At 46.8% G+C, this 25,387-nt stretch overlaps 3 protein-coding genes across 3 annotated transcripts in view; all 3 read right to left on the bottom strand.

Annotated features, from left to right (window-relative positions):
- LOC119396341 (gastric triacylglycerol lipase) overlaps positions 1-4,533 on the bottom strand; it is a 45,256-nt gene extending 40,723 nt beyond the window's left edge. Inside the window, exons 1-3 of the mRNA XM_037663523.2 lie at positions 4,310-4,533; positions 3,332-3,438; positions 1,788-1,992 (exon numbers count right to left, since the gene is read on the bottom strand). Of these exons, the coding sequence (XP_037519451.2) occupies positions 1,788-1,992; positions 3,332-3,436 (310 nt within the window). The 5' untranslated portion in view covers positions 3,437-3,438; positions 4,310-4,533. The remainder of the gene's footprint in view (positions 1-1,787; positions 1,993-3,331; positions 3,439-4,309) is intronic.
- Positions 4,534-6,945: 2,412 nt separating this feature from the next.
- Positions 6,946-10,494, bottom strand: LOC125756197 (gastric triacylglycerol lipase-like). Its single transcript, XM_037663517.2, has 4 exons — positions 10,486-10,494; positions 8,598-8,669; positions 7,557-7,625; positions 6,946-7,417 (listed from the first exon to the last, which is right to left on the bottom strand). The coding sequence occupies exons 1-4, from the start codon at positions 10,492-10,494 to the stop codon at positions 7,025-7,027; spliced, it is 543 nt and encodes a 180-aa protein (XP_037519445.2). The 3' UTR covers positions 6,946-7,024.
- On the bottom strand, positions 10,487-22,741 carry LOC119396340 (lipase lipl-1). The gene is made up of 7 exons (XM_049417055.1): positions 22,486-22,741; positions 19,271-19,381; positions 17,176-17,380; positions 15,258-15,369; positions 14,291-14,441; positions 12,318-12,414; positions 10,487-10,644 (listed from the first exon to the last, which is right to left on the bottom strand). Exons 3-7 carry the CDS (start codon positions 17,306-17,308, stop codon positions 10,562-10,564), a joined length of 576 nt encoding a protein of 191 aa, XP_049273012.1. The 5' UTR covers positions 17,309-17,380; positions 19,271-19,381; positions 22,486-22,741; the 3' UTR covers positions 10,487-10,561.
- Positions 22,742-25,387: the final 2,646 nt, after the last annotated feature.

The following is a 25,387-nucleotide window of genomic DNA, read 5'->3' as shown; positions in this document are numbered from 1 at the left end:
TATTGTGTCTTTCGGATACAAACACACACGAGCACTTGAGCACTCGTGCAAGAGTTCGTATCTGGAGAAAACAGCGACCAAAGAAACCGACGCAAAGCCAGCGTCGCCTTGTTTATGTATACAGTATACGAGCACATATAGACTCCGACACGTATATTGAGACACGCACAACTTCTCAATTTCACATGCTTATTAAGCGTGTACTGCATGCCGACGAGAATCGGCCAATGAACGCTGAATATTAGACGCATGTAAAAATTACACTATTTCCCGCTAAAGGGGACCATGAGGCGATGTGAAGCCGGAGCTCTTGCACGATCGCGTTGCGTTGGCGTTCTTTGGGCATGCTACCGACCTCGCGTCGTGGAACGCGAAGAGGAACGCTACGCGCGTCTTGTCTTCCCTCTAGCCAGGCCGTTAATTCTCACAGGGCGAGCGGGGAACGCGATCGGCAGGCGTGCGAGAGGGGGGCAGCGTAGGAGAGGAGAAAGAGGGGGAGGCGCAGGAGAGAATTGCGCAGGAGAGAATTTCGGCATGTCTAGCCCGCGTTTCGGAGGAAGAGTGGAAAGGGGGAGGGGAGAGGGAAATTGGAGAGGGGGAGGGGAGCGGGGAAGTGGAGAGGGGAGGGGAGAGGGTGAGTAGAGCGGGTATGCGCATGCGCAGTAAGGGTGGTCACGCCACACACCACCACCACCACCACCACCACCGGATTGAACTCCGCCGTAAGATAGTTCGCATCTAAAAAAGCCGCCCGCATCTTCCCACGGGGGGAACTCGAGTAAATGCGTCGCAGAGTGGTGGGGGCATCGCGTCATCATCATCAACGACGTGAGATCGGGCGCGTTTATACTAAGGGGTCGGTGAGAGTTATGGCGACTTGCAGCTCACTTTAATTTTACATGTACGCTGTGAATTTTCATTGTTTAATCACGCACAGGAGAAATCGCACGCAGGCACTACCTTGGAGGTCAGTGAACGGTTGTGCAGCGCGAGCAGTCGTTTTTTTCAATCAAGAAATTCGCTAGCAGACGCTGCCTGCGTTGAACGGTTGTGCAGCGCGAGCGAGGGACAGGGGGAGGGGGGAGAGGGGGAGGAGTGGGAGGGAGAGTGGAGAGGCCCGCTGCCGGCACGAGACGAGCCGAGCATGCGCAGTGGGGGTGTGGACGGCGGCCGACGCCGCAGATGCGACTAAGAAATGCTCCGCATTTAAAAAAGATTACAAAGACGTATAACATTTGTAGACTACTCGGGGTGCCATTCTGGACGCTGTCAATGGCTCGCCTCCCGGTTAACACAATTGGCAGAGGGACCGCACCGGAAAGGCGTTGGTCCCGAGTTCGATTCCCGGACCAGGACGAAATTTTCGTCGACTATATAAGACTAGAAAGCTTTCTTTCTGAGAAATCCGTGCAGATTTCCTTGTGGCTTTGAGCTACTAACGGGTGGTTGTCAGTTTTCCATTTCATAATCCTTCCGCCCCCTTGCCCATCCTCACCATACCCATCTTCATCAGTGACCGGTGCACTACGAACGACGCCTTTCTTTCTTTCTTTCTTTCTTTTTTTTTAAATTAAGAGCCCTTCCGCTACCGGTCACCGATGGGGATGGGTAAGAAAACGAACATACGGCCGCGAGCTACACTCAGACCTCAACGGTGCATCGCGTTTGCTAGGCGTGTTAGGTATATTATATGTTAAGCTTGCATGAATATCGAGTCGTGGCGTCGCACTGGGTGCTTATATAAATGCGGCCACAGAAAGCGACGTTTTTGTCCGTGTCACTCTTACCCAGGCTCTGGTCCGGCAAGTTTACGACGTAGTCGGCGCTGCTGCACAGAAGTCCGGTCATCAGGAAGGCGACAGGCCTTCTGCGCCAAGGTACGGGTGTTTGTGTGCGCCCGTGAGGTATCCTTTGTATCATGATTTGGTACGAGTCGTCGGTCGTTACAGTGAACTCTTGCACGGGATAACCGAAGGATGTTATTAGCTGCGACTGAAAGAGGAAAAGGTGCAGCGCAGTGTTTTCTCTTCCGTCAAGTAATGCAGCATCACGCAGGGCTGCGAACTGTAATTTCAGAGCACTCATAGGCGTGCGCGCGAGAGGGGCAGGGGGAGGGGAGGGGGTGTGCAAAGTCAGCCCCATACGTTTACTCAGTTATGGCCACACTGGCTTTTGACGGTAATGCCCCCCCCCCCCCCCTTAATGGGGAACTCTGCGTACGCCTATGAGAGCACCTCCTTTATTTACATTGAAAAAAAAAATTATGACGCTCCCAGTAAGGAGGCATTTTGGCAAAAGCTACATGGTTTGAATAGACAGCCACTGTCCTTAGGAAAAAAAAATACTGGGTCCATGACTGCCATTAGATTCGCAACACGTCCGTGCCCATGCAATAGTACCACTCCTAAAGGAATCAGACACATCAAAACGACATTAAATAGGATGATAAACTGCAGGCGTGTTCGTTTACATGTACTTTTTTTGTGTGTGTACTATCGTGTTTATGCGTTGCTTATGTCGCGTTAGCGTCTGATGACGTGCCTGTTTTGCTCGGATGGCGACAGTGCATATAGACCTTATTTACATGTCTATAACAGCTGAACATGTCGGTTCTTACAATACTTCTGCTGCATGAACATGCCCGTTCCGTGAACTTTTTTTGTTTCGTTAACATTTCAGTTACATGAACATTTACACTGTACTCAAAAAGTTCAAAAAGTTATTTTTCCCGCAATAATGAATGGAAATGCACAATTAGCACGTTATTCCGCCTCAAAATGCACAGCCACGATGTTTTTATTGTAATAATTGTGTACTATATTCAGATAAAACTATAATCACAAGTTAATATGTGCGTAATCGGGTTAGCACTGAACTGTCCCGCTGTAGTTGCAAATGTTGCAGTTCCTTTATTTGGATTTCTTGATTACTAAAGGGCTGTTGTCGATAATAGTGACACTTCAGAGATTTAGAAGCATTATTAAACCTCACTAGCCTATATTATTGTTTGCTTTTAGTGTAGCTTTATGTGAACATTGTGTATTTACTCATGGGGCGTCACAGACTTTATTATTTGTTGGACAGGTTCAAATAAAAAAAAACTGTCCAGTTTTCTCTCTACACTCCGCATGGCGACCCCGGTGGGTACCTCTACCGTTAGGTTCCTCACTTAGTGTAGTGATGCTTACCACCAGGTGTCTCTGTCACATCAAACGAGCTGAACCATAAGTCTTGCGAAGTTCAAGAAAGTTCTGATAGAGATAAGAATGTTTATGGATGTTTCGAGTAAAGGGACAAATACGATAACGCGAGTGGGAATGATTGCACTTACCACATTTTTCTCGCTGTCCTTTACTTTAGGCTTAACGAATGTGTTCTTTCCCAACGATGCCCAGGCAAACCACAGTGAAGTAAGTAACAGTATGTGTTTCTGCATGTCTGAAAAAAAAAGTGAAAGTAGTCAAGAGAGAGGCATTTGTTTCTTGAACAAGGTCAAAATATTGTACATTGAATATTCGTGACACTGCAATACTCCAGCCTCCTCGTAAGAATAGATAATCATTGCTCACGTCAGTATACAGTTACTGCTCCTTAAGAGCACTGAGAGCAGGGCCACTCGATCTGCCACTGGAATGCGACACGCTTCCGTAGAGCTGGTGAGAGGGTGACGAGCGGGCATAAATGTATACCATGCGAACAAAACGTTCGAAGCCCCGGTATTCTGTGCGGGGCAGCAGCAAAATATTTTGAAATCTGTCAGCCGCATGTTCGCCGTTATCCTAATTCGCAGTTACATAGTACGTTTGTGCAACGATGCATCCAGCAAACGTATCTGCGTATTCTTCGTCGCCGTTATCGTCGCCACCCCTACAAACGGCGCCAATACGGCCAACATCAGGGGTGTCAAATTGCACATGGTGGCTGCCATTGCCGGCGTGCTCGCCAGCTGAAGCAAAATTAAGACAAATACGGAGAATGTGACGTTTGAAAGTCACGTGACTATGTTCGTACTCCGCCTACTCCGCTTTTCACGCAATAGCACTTCAAGCTGCTCCTGGCCGCTCTCGGCGCAGCAAGAGCGCTCTCCCTCTACCACTGGATGACAGTGTTCCTACTCCTGTTCGACCACTGAAACACGCCGGCTCTGAAGAAAGCACTTGCAGCGTGCTTTTGAGTGCTCCTGTTCTCCCAATGGAATTCGCCATTAAAGAAACACGGGTGGTCCATGTTTCCGGAGCCTTCCACCAGTGGCGTAGTCAGGGGGTGGCACCTCCCCCCCCCCTCCCTGATAAACTAAAACTGTACTTACCTCTCCGCTGTAAACGGTATTTGGCCGAGCAGCAAAGTGCACCCTGCGCCTCTGAGGAAGAATGCCGTGACACGTTATTGCATCTTGGTCACTGAACTCGAGGTCCCGTTTTTGGCGAGTACGTTAGCAATGCCTGGGCGTGGGCCGACTACGCCCGGGCCCTTGTACAAGGTAAATGCCAGCACACAATGCCCAACCCCTCACGTAGATGTCACGCGCGCTCGCTCAATGCGCAACTCGTCCTGGGCGACACACCGGGAGCCGGTGACATTCCACAGGTTGCCTCAAGGTAACGGATGCCTAAAATAGTCGTCCAGAATAAACTGCACACTGGTAGAGTAGGAGAAAAGAAAAACGTACGCGACAGCTAAGAACATCTTCAGCTGTGAGTATGACGGGCTGTGCTTACTCGATGGATTCTGCGTATATGCTCACCGGCTTCGTGGGCATGTACACTCGGTTATCACCTAAGAAAATAGCTTAGCCTACAGCTATAGCTGTCCATCCCAAAGAGTTTTTGCATAAACGCCCGATTAGGTAGCATTTACTCATTTAAGTGACGTCGAAACGTCGGGTATCTCAAATCGTTGACTTTTCCACAAAGACACTCGTTTGTGTCGCCGGTTTTAGGTCGCAAACTTGAACGCCCTGGTGAGTTTCGTCAGCGATTCTGACGTCGCTGCATAGCCAACCGTAATGTTTTAGGTAAGAACGCCGAACCTTTAACTCCTAATGTGCGTAGTATTTACATTAGCCGTGACAAAGCACAAATCATACGAGCGGAAACGAGCAAGCATGACTGCCTTTCACAGGTGAATGGCCGGCGCACCTCGGTTCTCTGGGTGGAGCTTGCACTTTTAGAAGACTGTAGGATTGGGCGCGTTGGTACAACATGTTTATGAGTGCAAATCAGCGCAACCGACAGGAGGGGCCAGAAGAGAGAAAAATATCGGGTGTACTACAAACCATGCAAATAAATTTAGATATTGTAACGTAGTTTATCAGCTGCCCTTGGCATGTGGAAATTATTACGTTGGTCAGACGGGTCGTTGTTTAAAGGAAAGGTTGAAAGAGCATCTGTACAATGTTGATCAGTCAAAGCAAGGGTGGCTGTCCGCTCACTGTAGCACGTGTGGGTGTAGACCAAGATATTCAGATTGTAGCTTTCTCGCCAAATGCAGAGATCGCATCACACGCGAAATCATCGAGGCAGGTAAGATTTTTTCTTTAAAGGATGATTGTGTAGGTGCCCTTCTGCCGCTCTCACTGATAGGGAAAATATGTATTTAGGTTTGTCCACGTGGTGAATTGTTGTAACATCATTGTGTTCCGCGCATGGCTGTTGTAATAGTGTGTAACTGTATAAAAGCGAAGGCATTCCAAAGAAATAAACTGTTGAAAGTTCAGCGCTCGGTGTCCTCTCTTCTGTGCCCTCCGGTCGGTTGTGCTGACTTGCACTCATAATCATGTTGCACTTTTAGGGGCGAAGCACCTTAGGGTCTCGGCGCGCCGGCGTGCATCGTCGTCTGCTCTCGTGAGGGTCCATTTGCATGAGCGCAAGAGAGGGCGCCACCGCCTCAGCGCTCGCCGTGTGGCGAGAGAGAGCGAACAGCGCGCGTTGACTCAGCGTTGACTACGGAAACGCTCTTTCTGCGATGAACGCTGAACTACCAGCTCGCAAGGAACGAGAACTCGCCCTCGCCCGCGAGAGACGACACCGACGCAGGCAGCGTCTGCTAGCGAGTTTCTTTATTGAAAAAACCGACTCGCCGCGCTGCACAACCGTTCGCCAGCCACCCCGTATATATAGGCATTGGATCTTGACCTGCAATGTAGTGCCAGTGGGAGATTTCTCTTGTAAACAATAAAGATTCGCGGCATGCACGCTAACTAAACGCAGACGGCGGGTCTCTGTGTCTAATCTTTCTTGTGTTTCTCATTGCCCGTTAGCAGTGGTTTTGCTGTGGGAAACACCGGCGCACACTGCATGCTTCGCCCCTCCACTGGTTTCACGTTAGCGGAGCTGAAACACCCTTACCTACATGCTTTGCCCCTCCCCAAATTCTTGTGCTTGTAGGATTATATACTAATAAAACGCGAAAGTGGACCGTCGGCGGCGTCATCGTCTCGCGACGTCGGCGTCAACACGAGTGACGAAAAAAGCATCACGTGATAACGTCACCGTACAGGTCACAGATCGCCAAAGTTCGTGACGTCATTATGGCGTCGTCATGACGTACCGTCGTATGATGACGTCATAACATGACATCGTCGCTTGGTCAAAGGTGGGCCGATCACGGAGGCAGTGCAAAACCACGTTAGGTGCGGAAAGCTTTCGGAGGGGTGCGGGGTAAGATCAATACATCGACTGAGAGGAAAAAGAAGGTGGCTCACGGTTTCGAGTCGTCTTAGGCGAATGCGTAAGGAACCCTGTGAGTTTTTATTTACTTGCGGTATCTCTATGTATTGAAGTGCGCTAGTATAGCTGTGATACCGATTCAAAGGTGTGCATGCTAGCAACCGTGCCCACTGCATTTGGAGCTAAGGTCCTTGATGGTCCACTCAGCCCCTTACTTTTAATCGAGCTCACGTTCCTGTAAATAAAATGACGGATTTGTAAAGAAAGGGAGACCAAGAACGCTAGTGAATTGAATATGTATTTGCCAGACAGGCGATGTCTGCGTGTCGCGTCTTCAAGAGTTCGGTCTCGGAGCTCTAATAGACGAAATGTTTCGGTGGAGTGGACAAGTGCTGCGCCTCCAAGGAACTGCCGGATGACCAAGGTGCATGGGCGTGCGTCGCCCCTAATGACGCATGATGCCCTCTCTGCGACTTTAGTGAATGATGCTGGGCGACGCGCGGTTCCATCCCGGAGAACTTGGTCATCATCTCCAGAATCTTCTTGTAGACGTGGTTCTTGGCGAAGATGCTCCACGCGAAATCAACGTGCGTGAAGCCGTGAACCGGCACCTTGTAGCTAAGTACCAGGTTGGGCAACAGCCTTTCGAGGCGTTTCACGTCTTCCTCACAGGACATCACGTCTCCATCGCTCCAGTAGAGGGCCACCGGTGCTGTTACCTTTCTGATGTCGTACTGCGGTGGTTCCGCCTGCGAGTTCATAAACACTTGACAGTTGATGACAAAAGGCGAGGGTGTCAAGGGACGTATATCAGCAGTCAATGGGCGTATCTACAACCGCTCACTTCGGTTCTCAGTGTGAGTGATATACCGGAATTATGATACGTACCTGACCGTATATCTTCTTGTTTTTCCGTCGACCCCAATCAAAACGTTGAAAGCGATTTGTCTTTACTAACTGAAACAGATAAGCAGAACGATTAGAATTAGATTCAGGTGCAGTGCCGTAAACCGTAAGGCTTGCGTTCTGATTGAAAACTCACAGGATCCCTTATGTATTCGCCTAAAACGACTCAAACGCGAAAGCAATCTTCTTTTTTTTTTCTCAGTCTAAGTATTATTTCTCCCCCGCGCCCTCCGAAAGCTTTCTGCACCTAATGTGGTTTTGCACGGCCTCCGTGATCGGAACACCTTTGACCAAGCGATCATGTCATATGATGACGTCATCTCGTCAAATGACGCCGAAGGTCAATTTTCGCCTTTGGTGAGCAATCTAAGGCTTTCGCCTTAATAATATTTCCGCTTCGGTTGTTTGTGCACGGGGGTGCGGATGCGTGAATTTTCAATATATCAGCAACAAAAGAGGGTGTCCTCTCCACGGTGATGAATAAATCGATATTTACCGGAATTCCTGTGAGCAATGGGTGCAAACGTTCCAAGCACTGCTCCGACTTCCGCAAGAGTTAATCGACGCTACAGTGCATAAAAATGTTACGTGGAAATTACAACGCTAAGTCAGTAGCAAGCCACAGCACAGCTCACAACAGAACGTCGACTTCTCCACCTCTTTTCCCAGATGCCTTTTCGGGGCATATCCCACTATGCACTGTTAACGTTGGTGAAAACCACGCAACACAATACGGTTTAGCGTACGCTAATTTTGAACAACTTTAACCATGCTGTCTTTCTTCGGTTATTCATAAACGTGTTGATATTTGTCTAAGGTGAGGCTAAAGGCGTGCTGTCCACCTTAATTCCACCTGTGTACTATATACATCAGCGATGCGTCTTGTAGTGAGGTAGAGTTCAGAGATGGTAGCGTAGTAATCGATATATGATAGTGAGCTTTCGCGGAACATAAATATTTGTCATCTCAGTTGAGAGGCGGAGAAAGGCTTACACGCAAAACGTATAAAGGAACGTGGCCCACCTGTGAGAAGTGAAAGATGTTGCGCACCGACGTTCCCGCAGGGTTATTAGACACGTAAACAGGAAATCTGGTCTGCGCAGAAATCGGTACAAATGAGGCTTACTACGCAACCATCTTGGTATGATTATCTATTCATAGAGCTCCGACCACGTTAAACTGTCCACCAATTCGTCAAAACTTCGTAGCTGTTTATGATAGCAAGGTATTGGTGCATTTCATTGAGATAGGGTATTTAGGCTGGGAGCATGCATATAATTGTTAACTTAATTAATTGTGTTGCTGACAATAGGGAGTTTTAGCTTGTAACGTATACTTCTTTACGTTACCGTTACCGGATTACGTTTACCGTTTTACCGGAACTCGAGTTTTAGTAGTTTTTTAGCTGCCCAAACGTAAACCTTTACGTACGTACGTAAACCTTTACGTTTGCGCAAACCACTAAGTGGTGATGATAACCGCATTTAAACTACATTTAATTTAGATAATATTGAATTACGCTGCGGCAAAATCATAAGAGAGGTTTTTAGCGTGTGCAGTATCCCGGTATAAGCAAACCAGGTTACCGGGCGATGGTGTCGACATCTTGTGACGTTTCGCGCAACCACAATCATGCACACGTTTGTTTTTGCTTAGTGTTCTCGAGGGGAAAAAATGATTAAAAAGGCAACTCATTCGTAATAATGCCGCTGTAAGGCATTTAAATTGGGAGTAGAATGCCCGATGTTTCTACAATAACAATTTTGTGCTCGCCTGGTACACCTTGGCCCCGCTAGATGGCGCCACCTATCCAGCCTGTCAGCGTCTTGAGGTTTCTTACGTTTGCGGATTCGGTATTCTAGGTCGCTCTAGGCTCGGTAATCCGGCTGAAATAAGGTGATCGTAAGTGGCGCTCGCACTTCGGCTTATTTTGACTCGGCGGCTGGAGTCTCCGCAAAGCGGATATCGCGAGTAGCCACGAACGAAGGTGGATTTGCGAGATAGGGCCGAAAACGTAAAGCCTATCCGGAGAGCAGTTTACGTTCCGTAAACCTTTACGTTCCGTAAAGGTTCGCGCATGCGCAGATTCCATCCGGTATCCGGTAACACGGTAACGTAAAGAAGTATACGTTACAAGCTAAAACTCCCTAATTACGACTTCTTTTTTTTAAAACATACGGATACCGTGGGCGTGTAATCTCTGGTGGTGCGTGTTATACGCAAATAAGGGTGCGGTGCATATATATGTGTCCATATAAAGAACTGGTACGTACAAGGCGGTAGCCTAGAGTCAATAGAGTGATGCCCTACATACCGTACATACCGTGCGGCTTGTAGGGAAATACCGTACTGTCGTGGTGAGCACGCGGCTTTTCATGAAAGTTTTGAGCCGCGCAAGTTGATCCGTGCGTGCGGTAAAGTGATGTGATGATCAAACTGGCTAACAGACGTCATACAAACTAAAAAAAAAGTTACATGCCCATCATCGCGGTACGGTATTTCCGTACTTACCATGCGGTAAAGCGGTGCTTCTAAAAGACCCTATTATTGTCTTTTAGCAGTGCCATTTTGAACAGCTCATATTTACACCATATTTACAGCCCATTCACGGAATAGGTACGAATCGGGTGTAAATTGGGTGTCACTGTGGCACTGACACCCCATTCACACAGCCGGCTACACTCAAGGGGAGACACCCTTATCAGCATTGAACAAAAATTAATTGTGGGGTGTACAAGGTGAGTTTTAAGTGCGGTGTAAAAGGTGTGTGGAATGATATGAAGCTCCATGTACAGCTAGCATGTACAACTTAATAAGCTCAACTAATGAATAATTCATCTTAGTGTTCTTGTAAATACAGGCTTCTTACTTATTCTAACAGCTGACGCCAAAGGGGTAACACGTTACTTGCCATATTCATTTCTATGGGGTACCCTCCATTGAAGAGCTTGAAAGATGATTTGCAAGTTAAGCCCTGCCAATGGCTCTTACAAACTTTCTTCGCCAATTTGTTGGTGAACACTATGGTCCTCTCCATGAAAGCGCCGTTCAATGTCCCCTGATAAACTCTCTGAAACAAAACAGACGATCAGGCATACAAACTTACCGAGCTTTTAAGGAGGGCGAACGCATAGCAGCAGCAGCAACAACAACAACAAATGCAAAAATTTGTTGCGCTGCAAGGGCGGAGCAATGAAGGTGATAGCAACAAATTGTAATATTATACGAAGCAAGGCTAGCAGCTAACTCTATTGGACCCGATCTCGTGCGAGTCTACAAAGCGCTGGTGTAAGGGAATACTGCCGCTCCAGGGAGAGAAGTGGTTTTTCTGCAGTCTGTCGTCTCAACGCGAAACGGTGGGAGCACTGCGCGTAAAAGGGTATACGGGCCGCTCGCTTATGTCTGCCGAGATAGCGTACGACGCAACCCCTCCACGTCTCCTGGCGTCCCTTTGTGCTCCTTAAGAAAGACGGGTGGGGCGTTTCCTTCTGCTTGAGGAGTAATTGAAGGCAGGCCTCACACGCGGGATGACGTTATCGCATGCGCACTCCGTGCGACGGAGATAGCCGGCTCGTTTCATCTCTGCTTCAGCCGCGTTCGTCGCCCGCGCGCTTTTACTCCCAGGTAGCACATACGATGCGCGGGGCGATGTTATCGATTTGGACTTTATACGAAAACATGACGGCGACGGCAAAAACCCGTCGGGAGGGTCCATATACAGTGAAACCTCGGTGATACGAATCTCACGGGACCACCAAAAATATTCGTATCATCCGAAATTCGTATCACCAGAAAGCATGAAAAATTAGCGTGCGAGAAAAGAAAGCTGGCGTACATTTTCATTTATTGTTTGTCAGGACTGCGGCAACAGTCTGTAAGAATCCGTGCATGATTGTCAGTTAAGTTTTTAGATGTCGGCAATCATACCAGTACTCGTAAATATACGGCCCGTACGCGCGCATTTAATTAATGAACCAGGTGCGTTGTGACCCGCGACACTCGGAGGCCTGTGACGCGTCTCTGAAGGTTTATTCTGACATTAAGAAAAGTGTTCTTCTTACACCGTGATTCTGACCATTTGGCGATGCGGCGCGCATGCCCACGCTTGCGTTCCCGCGCTCGCACGTGCTTGGCGCGTCTTCCGCGACAGCGCGGACAGTACCTACTCTCGTACCTGGTGGTAGCGAACGTTCGTATCAAACGTCGCTGGGTGAACATCAGTTCGCAACAACCGTACTCCATTACATTACAGGCCAATTGGCCTTGGCCGGGACCAACGAAAGATTCGTATCACCCCGAAATTCGTATGAGCTGTGATCGTATCACCGAGGTTTCACTGTAATTGCCTATCGCAATAAAAAAAAAAAAAGAACTCGTGCGGCTATGCTCATTGCGGTGCTTAAACTGAAATCACCATCTCTGCAATACGTAATGTTTTACAGACTGTCATAGAGTGAGATAACATGCAGTTAACCTGCCAAGTCTGGGATTGCTTAGTGCGAAAATCATGCAAGCACAAATATATTGATTGTTTTGTGCAAGAAGCTCCGTTTCAGTTTGATCTAATCATGGAACAAATGTCACCTGGTGTAGTAAAACAGTGTGCGAGTAAGTTTGGATACTATTAGTTTACATACAAGCAGTTATAACTACAATCCGGAAGTTTCTACTTAGCAAAAAAGAAATGCGGGCAACAGTATGTTAGGATGCAGCTGTGTTGAAGATGAACACGTGGAGTCTTACCGACAAGAACCCCCCTACAGAAGGGAACCGCATGCTTGATGTTAGACTTTATGTGGCCCAGGAAGGCTACAGGCCCCATTGCGTTGAAAAGGCGAACCTGTCATAAGAACAAACAAAAGTGGTGGTTTTGTACTTGTAGCTTGCAAATGCGCTTCTTGCAGTATATTATACCCTATCATTTATGGAAGGCTTTCTACCTATCCACTTAACTGCCGTCTTTTGCGCGTCGATCCGCGATACGTGTCAAGAGTCACATCCGCTAAGAGTGGGAGAGATCAGAAGTTCCAAAAGTCGCAGCGGTTGAAGCCAACATGACGCTGGAGCCAACATATGGATAAAAGGACTTGTTTATTTTTGTTGTTTTTTTACGTCTCGTCTTCGTCAATTGGACGAGTACATGTCCAATAAAGGTGGATACGTGGGCTTATTGGTAGTGCGGAAATGGACACCAGAAAGAAACGTACGACGACACATGGCGCTGTGTGTCGCCGTACGTTTCTTCTGGTGTCCATGTGCTTTGCCGGGCTGTAACAAAGCTTAAGACATCCAGACATGTCCCTTGAAACATTGGCTCTGGCAACACTCCCTGCTTAACGATTTCTCAACTGCCGTAGTAGACATAAGACTGCCTCCCGCATACGGACGCCGCGCGTTATATCATGCGACGTGTCGTGCCAACCGTACTGTGTATCTGAGTGTAGAAAAAAATATAGAGGCAGCCTTAGAGCTAAATGCGAGATAAAGGCTTGTGTTTTACCTCAAGTCCCGTATTCAGCGCTGTTTAAATTTTTGTTATGTACAAACTAGCCCGAATAACAATCTTATCCAGTGTCTAAATGTGGCTTTCGGATGAAGCGGCACTATTCGCTTTCTGTCCTTTCTTTCTTTCTATACCATATACTCTCCTTCACTCCGCGCGGGGTAGCAAGACCGACGCGCGTCTGGTTAAAGGTACGTTCACACCGAACGCGGATCACGCAAGCGGGAAAGCGGATTTTCAAAGCGGAGAGGCAGCGAGGCCGCGCGGCTGTTCAGAACGACCGCGTTGCCTTGTGCCCGCTCCGCAGCGGGGCGGAGCAATCCACCAATCCGCGGCGGACATGTCGCTATCTTGCTGCACTACGCAATACTGCGCGCGCGTGCTTCTCGGACACTGGTTGGCTGCGGCCAAAGCGGCCAACTTTTCCGCGCGGAGAAAATCGGTCCGGGTGTGATCCGGGCAAGTGGCCGCGGCTTCTTCCGCTTTTGTGGATAATCCGCATCCGCTTTCCTGATCCGCCTCTCCGCTTTTCGGATCCGCGCTCGGTGTGAACGTGCCTTAAAGGGACACTAAAGAGCAAAATGATATTTTCTCGCATTAGTAAAGTAGTCTTCCACGATACCAAAAACACCACGCTTTCTGCGCGAAGACGCTTAGTAAACGAGAAAACGCGCAAAAAGAAAATACAGGTGGCGACGCCACCTTGGAATTCCCGCACCATTTGCCGTGACGTCACATATTTTTGACGGCGCCTGCTTGGGCCTACGTAGTTCCTAATCGGTTAGATCGAAGTACATTGTCCTCTGAAAGGGCCGGAGACTTGACATAACGAGTTTGTGGAAATTTCGCCGAGCCAGTGGCGCCAAAATACGTTAAATGCTTTTTGAAACCTTTTACGTCACGAATTACAAAGTTCGGCGCGAAATTTAAAAATGAATCTTTGAACTTGGTTTTCTCCTCTAATAATAAACCTATGGTGGTGAAATAAACTACACAAGAGCTCTCCGAGCACACTTTATCAATCTAAACCAATTCATTGTTTCTCTTTAGTGTAACTCTGTGCCTTTCCTTTTCTTCATCTCTCTCTTTCCCCCTCTCTAGCTCTCTCTGGTGTGTGCTAGATAATTGATTGTCAGTGAGAACGAGCAGGATACAGTGTACACAATATAGAAAACATGTAATGAAAGCTTCGCTTTGGAAAGCCGAGGCTTACCTTCTGGTTGTAGCGCGGCTGTGCCGCCAGCAAGCCGAACATGATCAGAGAGCCTTGAGACCATCCGACGTAGAGAAGCGAATTCTGCTTCGTCTCGTGCAGGATCGTGTCTATTTGTGACGGCAGATCATACTTGATCATTTCGTCGAAGCTGAAAAGAAAATGAAAATTAACGCGATGCTAGTTAGCATATTCTTCAACGACGGTGTTCGTTGATGCATGGCCGCTCAGTGAAAAAATTCGGCAAATCCCCCGCCTTGTCGGAACCGGTTTCATGCGAAGCAGGCAGCCAGTAGTTCTACGCTGCATTTTTTCGCTTTGAGCCAAGCGTTACGAGGTGGATCGACGTGTTTTTGTAAGCGTAGTAGTGTACACATCATGGCTGTATCAGGCATGCCGACTACACTGGCGTTTAAAGGGTTACCTATGGTCTGTCGTAACGTCAGCCCTCACCCACAAATGTGAGTATTATCGAAACGAAGTGCACTTTGCGGTGCGACGATGTGAATATCATACGTAACTTTTGTTAGCGTATAGGGGTATGAAAGGATATTGCATTATTACAAAAAAAAATTGTTTTTTTTTACTATCTCTATAGTGTCCCTTTGAGAGGCGCAAAAACATAATCAAGCATTACTACAGGGTTTAACTTCTGGTCTCTTCGTTATAACATTCACTACACTACCTACACTACCTTCTATTTAAGAGTTAAACTTTTCACTGAATGTCCTAGCGCAAGTTTGCTGTTCCTCAAACAGCCAAATTAACTCTCCTGCACCATCGCATGCGATTCGCGGAGCGCCGTGTGATTAACGTCATCCACCCCCCTTTTCTTTTCTTTATTTTTTTCGCTACAGAAACGCTCATTTACAGCGCGTCTGTAGATTCTCGTTACAACCAAACGAGTTACAAAGAAAGAATGGATGCAACGAAGCAGGTGTAATAATTAGTACGACGATTCGGTCACCTGAAATCCCAGAACTTTCTCTGCCGCTTTTTGAGGCGGACGTGTTTTGAATAGAAGTTGCCTCTCACGTTGCCCAACCACACGTCGAAGCCGTGGTCTGCTAGGATGAAGGCTGAAAAAAAAGAAAGAAAAATAATCGTAGTTTCACCACAAGGGCGAAGCAGTGAATGCGATAGCGACAAATTGTAATGTTATACGAAGTAAGGCTGGCAGCTAACTCTTTAGGATCAGATCTCGCGTAAGTCTACAAAAAGCTGGTGCAAGAAAATACGGCCACTCCAGGGAGAGCTGTGCTTTTTGCATATTCTCCTCGCGTTGAGAGCGCAGCACGTAGGGTATACGAGCCGTTCGCTGATGCCGGCCGAGATAGCGACCACGCCATTAGAAACAAAGTTCACAGTTGCTGCTGGAGCGACCCCCTTTTCAGCGTCCCTTCATGCTCGTTCAATATTGGCGGGGCGTTTCCGCTCTGCTTGAGCAGCATCCGAAGGCAGGTCTAACTCGCGGGGGTGTGTTATCGTATGCGCCCTCCGAGCGACGGAGATGGGCCGGCTCGTTTGATCGCTGCTTCAGCGGGGGTAAGTTATCGTATGCGCCCTCCGAGCGGCGGAGATGGGCCGGCTCGTTTGATCGCTGCTTCAGCATGCAGTGTGCGCCGATGTTTCCCACAGTAACATCACTGCTAATGGGCAATAAGAGACAGCAGAAAGATTAGACACAGAACACAGAGGCTCGCAGTCCGCTTTTAGTTAACGTGCACGCTGCAAATCTTTATCGTTCAACTACGCACAATAGAAATCTCCCACCGGCACTGCATTGCAGGTCAAGATGCAGTGCCCATATACACGGGGTGGCCATATACACGGTTTTGCCGCGCGAGCAGTTGGTTTTTTCAACCAAGAAACTCGCTAGCAGACGCTGCGTGCGTCGTCTTTGTCTCTCGCGGGCGAGGGCGCGTTCTCGTTTCTTGTGAGCTGGTAGTTCAGCTTTCATCGCAGAAAGAGCGTTTCCATAGTCAACGCTCGCTGTTCGCTCTCTCTCGCCATATGGCGAGAGCTGAGGCGATGGCGCCCTCTCCTGCGCTCATGCAAATGGACCGTCACGACAGCAGACGACGATGCACGTCGGTACGCCGAGACCCTAAGGTGCTTCGCCCCTAAAAAAAACATCGCGTGATGACGTCATCATGACATCATTGTGACGTCACACAACGTGGCGGTATATCATGACGTCACCACATGGCACCGTCTCTTGGCCAAAGGTGGACCGATGCCGGAGGCACTGCGAAAACCAATCAATACAATCGACTCAGTAGAAAATGAAGAAGAAATGAAAAACAGTGTGGATTTCGCCGACGAGTTGCCTTAGAGGAAAGCATGAGGGAACGTGTGACTGTTTTTAATCTCGTTCGTAGGTACCAGGCACTAACAGGGAACCGAGTTGCAAACGAACATGCGACGCGAGCTATTCCCAGGTCGCAACGACACATTGTGCTTGCTAGATGTTTTAGGTGTTTTTTTAATACGTCTTTATCTCTGCCTTAAGTAGGCTTAAGCCTTGCTGCAGAAATTTAGGGAATAAAGATTAAGGTTGGTTTGCATGAATATTGAATCGTGACGTCGAACCGGGCGGTTAGATAAAAGCGGTCACATAGAGCGCCTCTTGTGCCTGTAATAATATTAATATCTAGGGTTTCACTTCGCAAAAAATACGATATAATTATGAGGCACGATGTAGTGGAGGGCTCCGGAAATTTTGACCATCTGGTGTTCTTTAACGTACATTGACATAAATACAGTACAGGGACCTCTGGCACTTTGCCTCCATCGAAATGCGACCGCCGCGGCCGGGATCGAACACGCGAACTTCGGTTCAGCAGCCGAGCACCGCGGCGAAAGGCTTGTCGTGTCACTCTTACCCAGGCTCTGATCAGGCATGTTTACGACGAAGTCTGCGCTGCTGCACGCAAGTGCGGTCATCAGGAAGGCCACGGGTTTTCTGTGCCACGGTGCGGGTATTCGTATGCGTCCATGAGGTATCCTTTGTATCATGATGTCGTACGAGTCTTTGGTCGTCACAGTGAACTCTTGCACGGGATAACCGAGGGATGTTATTAACTGCGACTGAAAGAAAAAGAACATTGCGGGCAGTGTTTTTCTTCGCTAAACGCAATGTTCTGCAGATCTGCACCGTCGTTTTGTCAAAGAATGCAATATCCTGAAAGGGATAATTGACAACCATCAGTTTTTAGCGCGTAGCCTGTGGCTTCGTGCGTGTGGGCTACAAACGAGTGGTTGTCAATTACCTCTTTCAGAACCCTTCCGCCACCTTGCGGAATTCCGCAGAACTCGTTTGCAGTATTCTGTGTCCACGTGCTTCGATTAGTAGACTGATTCGCCCTCGCGCTGCCAATTACCAGTATCCTGGTTAGCTCAATTCGTATAGCGCCCGCATCGGAAAGGCGTTGGTCCCTGGTTCCATCACGGGGCCGGGATGATATTTTCTTCAACTGCAGAAACTTCCCTGTCAGTGAAATCCTTGTGGGTGGATGCTATGAGCGTCCCCTTTATAACGGGGCGGTGACATGTCTGCCACCAGGCTCGAAGAAAAAAAGAAAAAAAAAATTCCCTGTTTCCTTGTTTTCTACGGCATCGTGCCACCTTGCGGCATCCAGCAGAACTCATTTACAATGCGAAATGCTGTGGATCTGCAAACTGCGCAGTTTTATATCCTCAGCAAGAAATGGCAGATACGCATGTCATCTGCATAAGAAGTATGGGTTTTGTACTGTCTTATTTACGTGCTTCGAACGTCCAAACCCGTGTTTATATTTTGCGAACCTTAGAATACTCGTATAACGCCCAAATGCGTGTTATATGTCACGTCAAATGCTACATACTTGTTACCGTATAAGGCTGGTATAGAGAGATAAAAGCGAAGGAAAGGCAGGGAGCTTAACCAGGTTGAAATGCACATCTTACTAATACTTGCAATATTTTTCTAGCCAACTTAGATGTTATCTTTGCGAACCAATTCTTTCAGAGCACTGTAGTTTTTTTTTAAGTGAATTTTTGCCGCATTGCGTTTTTTATTAATGTGATATGAGAAGATTTTGGCACACAATTAAGGCACCGGCTACTACTTAGCTCATAGTAACGCAAGGACCAACACTCCGTCCGTGTAAACACACTAAAACGAATACGAACTCTGTGTGTGTGTGTGTGTGTGTGTGTGTGTGTGTGTGTGTGTGTGTGTGTGTGTGTGTGTGTGTGTGTGTGTGTGTGTGTGTGTGTGTGTGTGTGTGTGTGTGTGTGTGTGTGTGTGTGTGTGTGTGTGTGTGTGTGTGTGTGTGTGTGTGTGTGTGTGTGTGTGTGTGTGTGTGTGTGTGTGTGTGTGTGTGTGTGTGTGTGTGTGTGTGTGTGTGTGTGTGTGTGTGTGTGTGTGTGTGTGTGTGTGTGTTTAATCGCTCACTTCGTATTGATGCGCCTTCACAGGCGTGAAGAGGTTAAATTACGAGAAAAAAGACATGTTCCGATAGAAACGAGAACGTTTTGTTGCTGTGTTCATACAGGATATAACTACGTTAGCCAAGATGTAAGATAACTCAAAGGGTCCCTTATGCATTCGCCTAAGGTGACCCTAAGGAGAAAGCCATCTTCTTTTTTGTTTTCTTCTCATTCGATTGCATTGACCTCCTCAGCTCCGAAAATTTTCTGCACCTACCGTAGTTTTGCGCTGCCTCCTGGGATCGGGAGGCTTTGCAAGCGTCTACACTGCACTTGCCTACTGGATCGGCCCACCTATGACCAAGCGACGATGTCATCATGACGTCACATTGACATCACTATCTCGTCATGCTGACGTCACACATTTTTGCGATCTGTGACGTCATGACTACGTCGTATGGTGACGTCGTCACGTGATGATGATTTTTTGCATCACTCGTGTGGACGCCGACGGCCACTTATCGTGTTTGCTGATGCATCTAAGTCTTTAGACTTAATACTACTTACGACATTTTTGTCGCTGTCCTCGACAACCTTTGTCTTGGAGAATATGCTGTGTCCCAGCGACGCGGAGGCGAACCAGAGGGAAAGGAGCGAAAAGTAATCCTTTCAGCATATCTAAAAAAAAAACAAACTTAAGAAGATCAAGAAGCATGCTAGAGATGTATGATCGCGTTGTTTCTGCAAAACGTCGAACAGTTCGCTTTGAAAAATCTGCGACAACGGATTGACTGAGTCTCCTGCGCTTAGAACGGATAATCAGTTCTGAGCTAACTCAGTCATAGAGCTCCACGAAGTTCATTGATACATTTCATGCAAAGAAAGGAATGTTATAACGAAGGGACAGAAGTTAGGACCATATAGTAATGCTTGACGATGTTTATGCGCCCTTCAAAGGTACACTATACAGAGAGAGAAAAAAACAACATTTTTTTTCTGTAATAGCCTATTATCCTTTCGTAACTTTAAATGCACTACTCTTGCACAAAAAGCACACCGCTCTTACTTCAGGTAATGGTGTTGGTACCTACTAAAACCTGCTTGTTATACCCGTAACTATATCAAGGATGGATATCGACGGCAACAAAGCTCTCGTTTGATAGTTTTTCCCCGACTGTATTGACGCAGTAAGCAAAGCAGCTTTTTGAGAGAAGACGTCTCTTTAGTAAATAAAAAAAAACATTTCTTACAGATAGATAAGAACAACAATAATCTCGTAATCATTAAAAAGTTCTCTTGATAATTTTTTTTTCTTACAGAAACTTATAATCAGTGCTGATACTTCCTATCTTCGTACTATTAGCAATGGCGGCCGGACAATAGAACATAACACTCGCTAACTAGATGCTCTGTGAACGTAACCACTATCGCGTTTAAAAAAAAAAAATATTGCGACATACACTTGCCCTTAGGGCACAATATTTTGTGTGTATATGTCTCTTAGATTAGGGCCATAAGATAGGTGTGTATGAGGTGAAGCAGTGTCTTGTGGAATCTGTTTTTATATATCCAGCGGTCATAGCTGGTCGTGTCCCTGTAGCAAAGGCAGGCTTGCAGGAGGTGACAGGAGCGTTCCGACTGCTACCCTTGGCATGTTCATAGAAAATGGCATGCATCTGCTGGCATCACTGCAACAGAGTACAGGCACTTAGCACCTAGTAGTAAATGCGAACAGTTCCACCTGGAGAGGATAACAGCCCCCCCCCCCCCCCCCCCCCCGGCCCGAAGACTCCTTAGCGCGGAGACTTCCTCCGCCAAAATGTAAGCCGTCGGGCACTTACGGACGACAACAGTTGTCACCTCAAATTCAGGGGTTGAAATCGGCCTTATATTGTCTCCTTGTGTGACTCTTTAATAGAATATTTGTTGGAACCGAAAGTCGCGAGATTAGATCCCGGCCGTGGCGGTCGTATTTCGATAGGAGCGATATGCTGGAGCAAGGTGGGCTTAGATGTGGGTGCACGTTAATAAAAAAGAAAAAAAAAAAACAGGTGATCGAAAGCCCTTAACAACGGCGCCTCTCATAATCATATCGGGGTTTGATTTGGTGAAACACTGCAATTATTATTAGAATAATTGTTGCAACATTGGGTTGAATATGCGAAGTCACGATATATATGTACTCATTCGGTGTGTGTAACCCTTCAAGAAATAGACATTACCTAAAGGAGGAAATCTTCGGATGTGGAGAAAGAAAAAAAATATATCCAGTGAAAATTGAGAATAGCTATAAAACGGCTGCACGTCTACCGTCTCCTGTATGCCCAACACTTTTTACGTTAACGCTTTCAAGCAGTTCTCGAGTGATGACTTATATTGAATGGAATGTCGTCACTTCTTTGACAATCGCGGTCCGCAGAGATGTGTCGTACATCGTCTTCGAACAAGCTATTCTTTTGAGAAAATTAGGTTGTCAGTTCGGTAATGAAGACAGATACTCTCCATTCATGCTGAGTTATGTGTTTCAAGAAAGCGTAGTCCTGACGTTTTTGCCTCTCAATAACTGTACAACAGACTTTAAAGAATCACCCTAGTTTTTTTTTCTCTTTTTTCTTCCTGACGCGTGTGTTCATTCATTGTACACAATAGGTCGCGTTGGCCACACAATATACTGTTTCTTTATTTGCGCTGTGTTGCATGACTATGAGCGATTGAGAAACTTCGTGTACTGTCGCACGTGTTTTGCAATGTCAATCGCTTGTTTTTTGTTTACTTGTACGGTTAGGTTTTATGGTACAGTTTGCGTGTCTTCTGTTTGTTATTGTCACCCTGCGAATCGCGCCCTGGCTCCATGAAGCTGTCGTGGGGAACTTTCTTATCATGGCTGATGTATACTGCCTTGCATAGGGCATTCCTTACTGGCTAGCACGGGCTCACAAATGATTCACGAGTAATCAGAATTCATTCATGCATTTTGGGGTTATACACAATGAGCATATACATGCACACGACTATTAATTACGTCATAATATGCCAGAACAGGAGATTAGCTCCAGCTCCAGCCTCTGCGTTGCGTATATACAAGTTCTGATACCTAATTTACATAACTAAATAAGAGATATTTTGTTCCGCGATGCTACTGCTGAGACCTCTTTGTGAAGTAGAAGAGCAAGGTTACCATACGAATCTTTCCGTTTCTTTCTTTCTTTCTTTCTTTCTTTCTTTCTTTCTTTCTTTCTTTCTTTCTTTCTTTCTTTCTTTCTTTCTTTCTTTCTTTCTTTCTTTCTTTCTTTCTTTCTTTCTTTCTTTCTTTCTTTCTTTCTTTCTTTCTTTCTTTCTTTCTTTCTTTCTTTCTTTCTCATTGTACTATGTACTCCTTCCTAATTTTTTTCCTTTCCTTCATGCCGGGAGACGGACATCGACCCATGCACGTACTTAGCAGCGCAACACTTCTGTTGCTGCAAGCAACAACGACCACGGTCATGCGTGAAACAATGAAATGCAACAATGAAATGTGGCACCGTGAATGTACGAGTGATCTAGATAGAATATCAGATTGCCACATCAGAAGCAAGTTCAAGCAACTTATCACCGACAAGCCCGCGATTAGAGTACCAGTTATTGAAAAACGGCGCATACAAATACTCATGCGCACGGCGCATATTCGAGGGCCACATTTCTGTACACTCGCTTTCGCCGCGTTTTTCGCGAACTACGCTGCCGCCGCCACAGCGATCTGTAACATATAGAGTATTAATGTATTTACCTACTTACTTCCTTACTTACTTACTTCTCCGTTACAAACGGCTGCAAATCCGAACGTTGACTGGCGATTTGTCCTTTTCGCCAGTAAATAACAATATCCTTAGACGCTATTGCATCTCTGTCACTGAACTCGTTGGCCCGTTTTCTGGCAAAATTCGCGAACAACGCCCGCACACAGAGTGCTTCGCGGACATCCGTACTAACCCTAATGTCCAGCATACACGGTAAACAAGTACATGTAGAGACGTCAAGCGTTCTCGCAACGTGCGCCTCCTTATGGGCGACATACATGCCCTTAGGCTTCCTCAAGGTCGTAACTGTCCCCAAAATACTCGTTGGGGTTAGGTTGTGCTTACGAGGAATACAAATATAGAAGACAGCGGCGACAGGCAGGAAAATCTCCAGCTTTAAGCCTAGTGGATCGCGTGTACGTTATGGCCTTTTATATGTATATTCTTCTTCGGTGCTTGGATCACAGCTGTTCCTCTAAAACGTTGCGTTATGTATAACTATATTGTTGAGGTCAACTCTGTTACTTTGTCTGCTTGAAGGATGGTTTTGCTATCAACCACTCGCGCTTGTTTTGGGCCCTCTGTGTCTATTTTAGACACTGAGCGTGGTTTGATTAAAGAAAGTATCACATAAAAGAACTCAGACACGGGTTAATAGGATGGAGCGTAACTTCCAGCAGTTTTATTTCCCATGCTTTGTTCGCATATTATGTAAAGTAGACATGAAAGCTATAGGATGCACTACACCCGCCTTTACAACGGTGTGTATTAGCTGGTCTGTTTCTATTTTGGGATTTTATATTTCGTGTTTCAGGATGGCGTTCACACCGATTGTCTATTTTTCTTATTCTCACACACCCTCCTGTATTTAACTGTTAGAAATGTGTTTGCACATCTGGTGTTCTACTGGTTGACATATTCGTGCAATCAAGTTCCGCTTTTTTGTGTTTTGTGTTTCGTTCGTAGAGCGAGAAGGAGTAGCCGGTGCCGACAAAGAGGCCCTAACCTCTCCTATACATCATTTAAATTAAAAAAAAAGTTTTCCCGACAACAGCTTTTTCTTTCTTAATTCCTGGCATTCTTTATCAGGAAGCCTCTTCTCTTGGGCACTGAGAGTTGAATATACAGTCGCTGATAAGCCGCCCAGTGTTGCCCGATTACCCGAAGGACTATAACCTATACCTGGACAACGAAGCTCACAAGCCCTAGCACTAAGGACTTGTCTCAGCCGTGTGCAATGTGCTAGCACATTCGGAACGATTGCCACTGCACAAGGTAATTCGGTGTGTGCATAAACCACCAACAGGGCACTCGGTCTTCCAATCCACCACTCATCCCGCTTTAAATCTCACCGTGTACTCTCTGTGCTCAAACAGAAGACCGCAGGCTTCTCGCTTCCACACTTGGCAGCGCTGTCTTCGTGTTTCTTAAATGTTACGACTAACATATTTCGTTCCATCGCTCACTGCATGGTCCACAACTTCCTTTTCAACTTTTTGGTTAACTTCCAAGTTTCTTTGCCATATCTTTAGGTAATCGAGCGTCTACTTCAGTCGTTACATATCACTACTAAAAATGAAACGATGTTATCCAGCCACTGCGGAAGATTCGGAGTATCAGGAATACAAGATACGAAAACTTTCAACGTAAGACGGGAATACAATACTGTGAAATGCTGGAATAACGAGAAAACAAGATAGCCGTTCTAAATGTGACTGTCTACCATAGGGTACACAAGGCACGTGGATCTCTGAAAAGGTTAAAGCGCGCACGTGGACCCACAAAATGGGGTATTCGAAATATTTCGGCGAAGTGCACTCGAACATTTAGAAACGATACTTCCTTCATATACATCATGGCAGAGCAGCAATGTTTCGTAATGTGCGATGGGACAATCTCTAGACGATGCTATAAACAAAAGAATGGCTTCGCGCTGCTGTGCTCCTGTGAAAAAGGGGGGATCTGAAAACAAATATTTAGGTTAAGGAACAACTATTTTAGGCGCACGTACAAAAACCCACAGGGTCGCTTATGCATTCGCCTAAGACGACTCGTAGGCGGATGGTAGTCAGTTATCCCTTTCATAACCCTTTCCGTCACTTTGCGAGATCCTACAAAACTTGTTACAACGGAACTGTTAAAGCCTAGCTATGTCCGTCCTCAGCGATGTCTTTCGCAGCCTAGCCACGCCGGTAGAGGGGGCAAGCGCATAGCGAGAGGGAAAGCATAGCGAAAGCCAAGCATAGGCGAGAGTGAAAGCCTAGCGTAGCAGAGTTGGGAAAGGGGAGCGAGGGTCAGGAGCAAGGGAGAGAGTAAAGCATAGTAAATCAATGGAGCGTCAAGGCAAGGAATGAGTGAGGTCAGGGGGGAGGAAGAGGGAGATGAATGGGAAAGGGACGCGAGGGTGAGGAGGAATGGAGAGAGTAAAGCACAGGAAAGCATGTGAAGGCAAGGAAGGAGTTAGGCGAGGGGGAGGGAGGGAGGTGAACGGGAAGGAGAAGCCAAGGTGGGGTTGATGAGGATGGGAGAGAGTAAAACATAATAAAGCAGCGTAGGACTTACGTCGGTGAGGCTTTTCCTCCAATCCGCTGTCCATTGGTGTTTGCAATCGTAAAGCCCCGCCTAGAAATTTTTGCAAAACCCCTTGCTCTAGTGACCCAAAGCATATATGACCTTTTTTGTAACCTTTTAGAAACAGTTATAACATCGAAAATACAGGTTCCTTGTCTTTATATGTCTACCTGGATTTAAGCCCCGCGAAATTATTAAGTTTATGTTGGACGAACTTTCGGCAGCAATAAGTTCTTGCCGAAAACACGTAATATTCACAGCACAACTGTAGCAGCGATCACAGTTGTCGAATGAATCGACCATATATGTACAGGGTCGACCACATCTATGGTGAACA

The sequence above is a fragment of the Rhipicephalus sanguineus genome, chromosome 6 (genome assembly GCF_013339695.2).
Source record: "Rhipicephalus sanguineus isolate Rsan-2018 chromosome 6, BIME_Rsan_1.4, whole genome shotgun sequence".
Classification (NCBI taxonomy): domain Eukaryota; kingdom Metazoa; phylum Arthropoda; class Arachnida; order Ixodida; family Ixodidae; genus Rhipicephalus; species Rhipicephalus sanguineus.
Note: the sequence above shows the minus strand (reverse complement) of the source record. Positions and strands in the feature narration are given on the sequence as shown.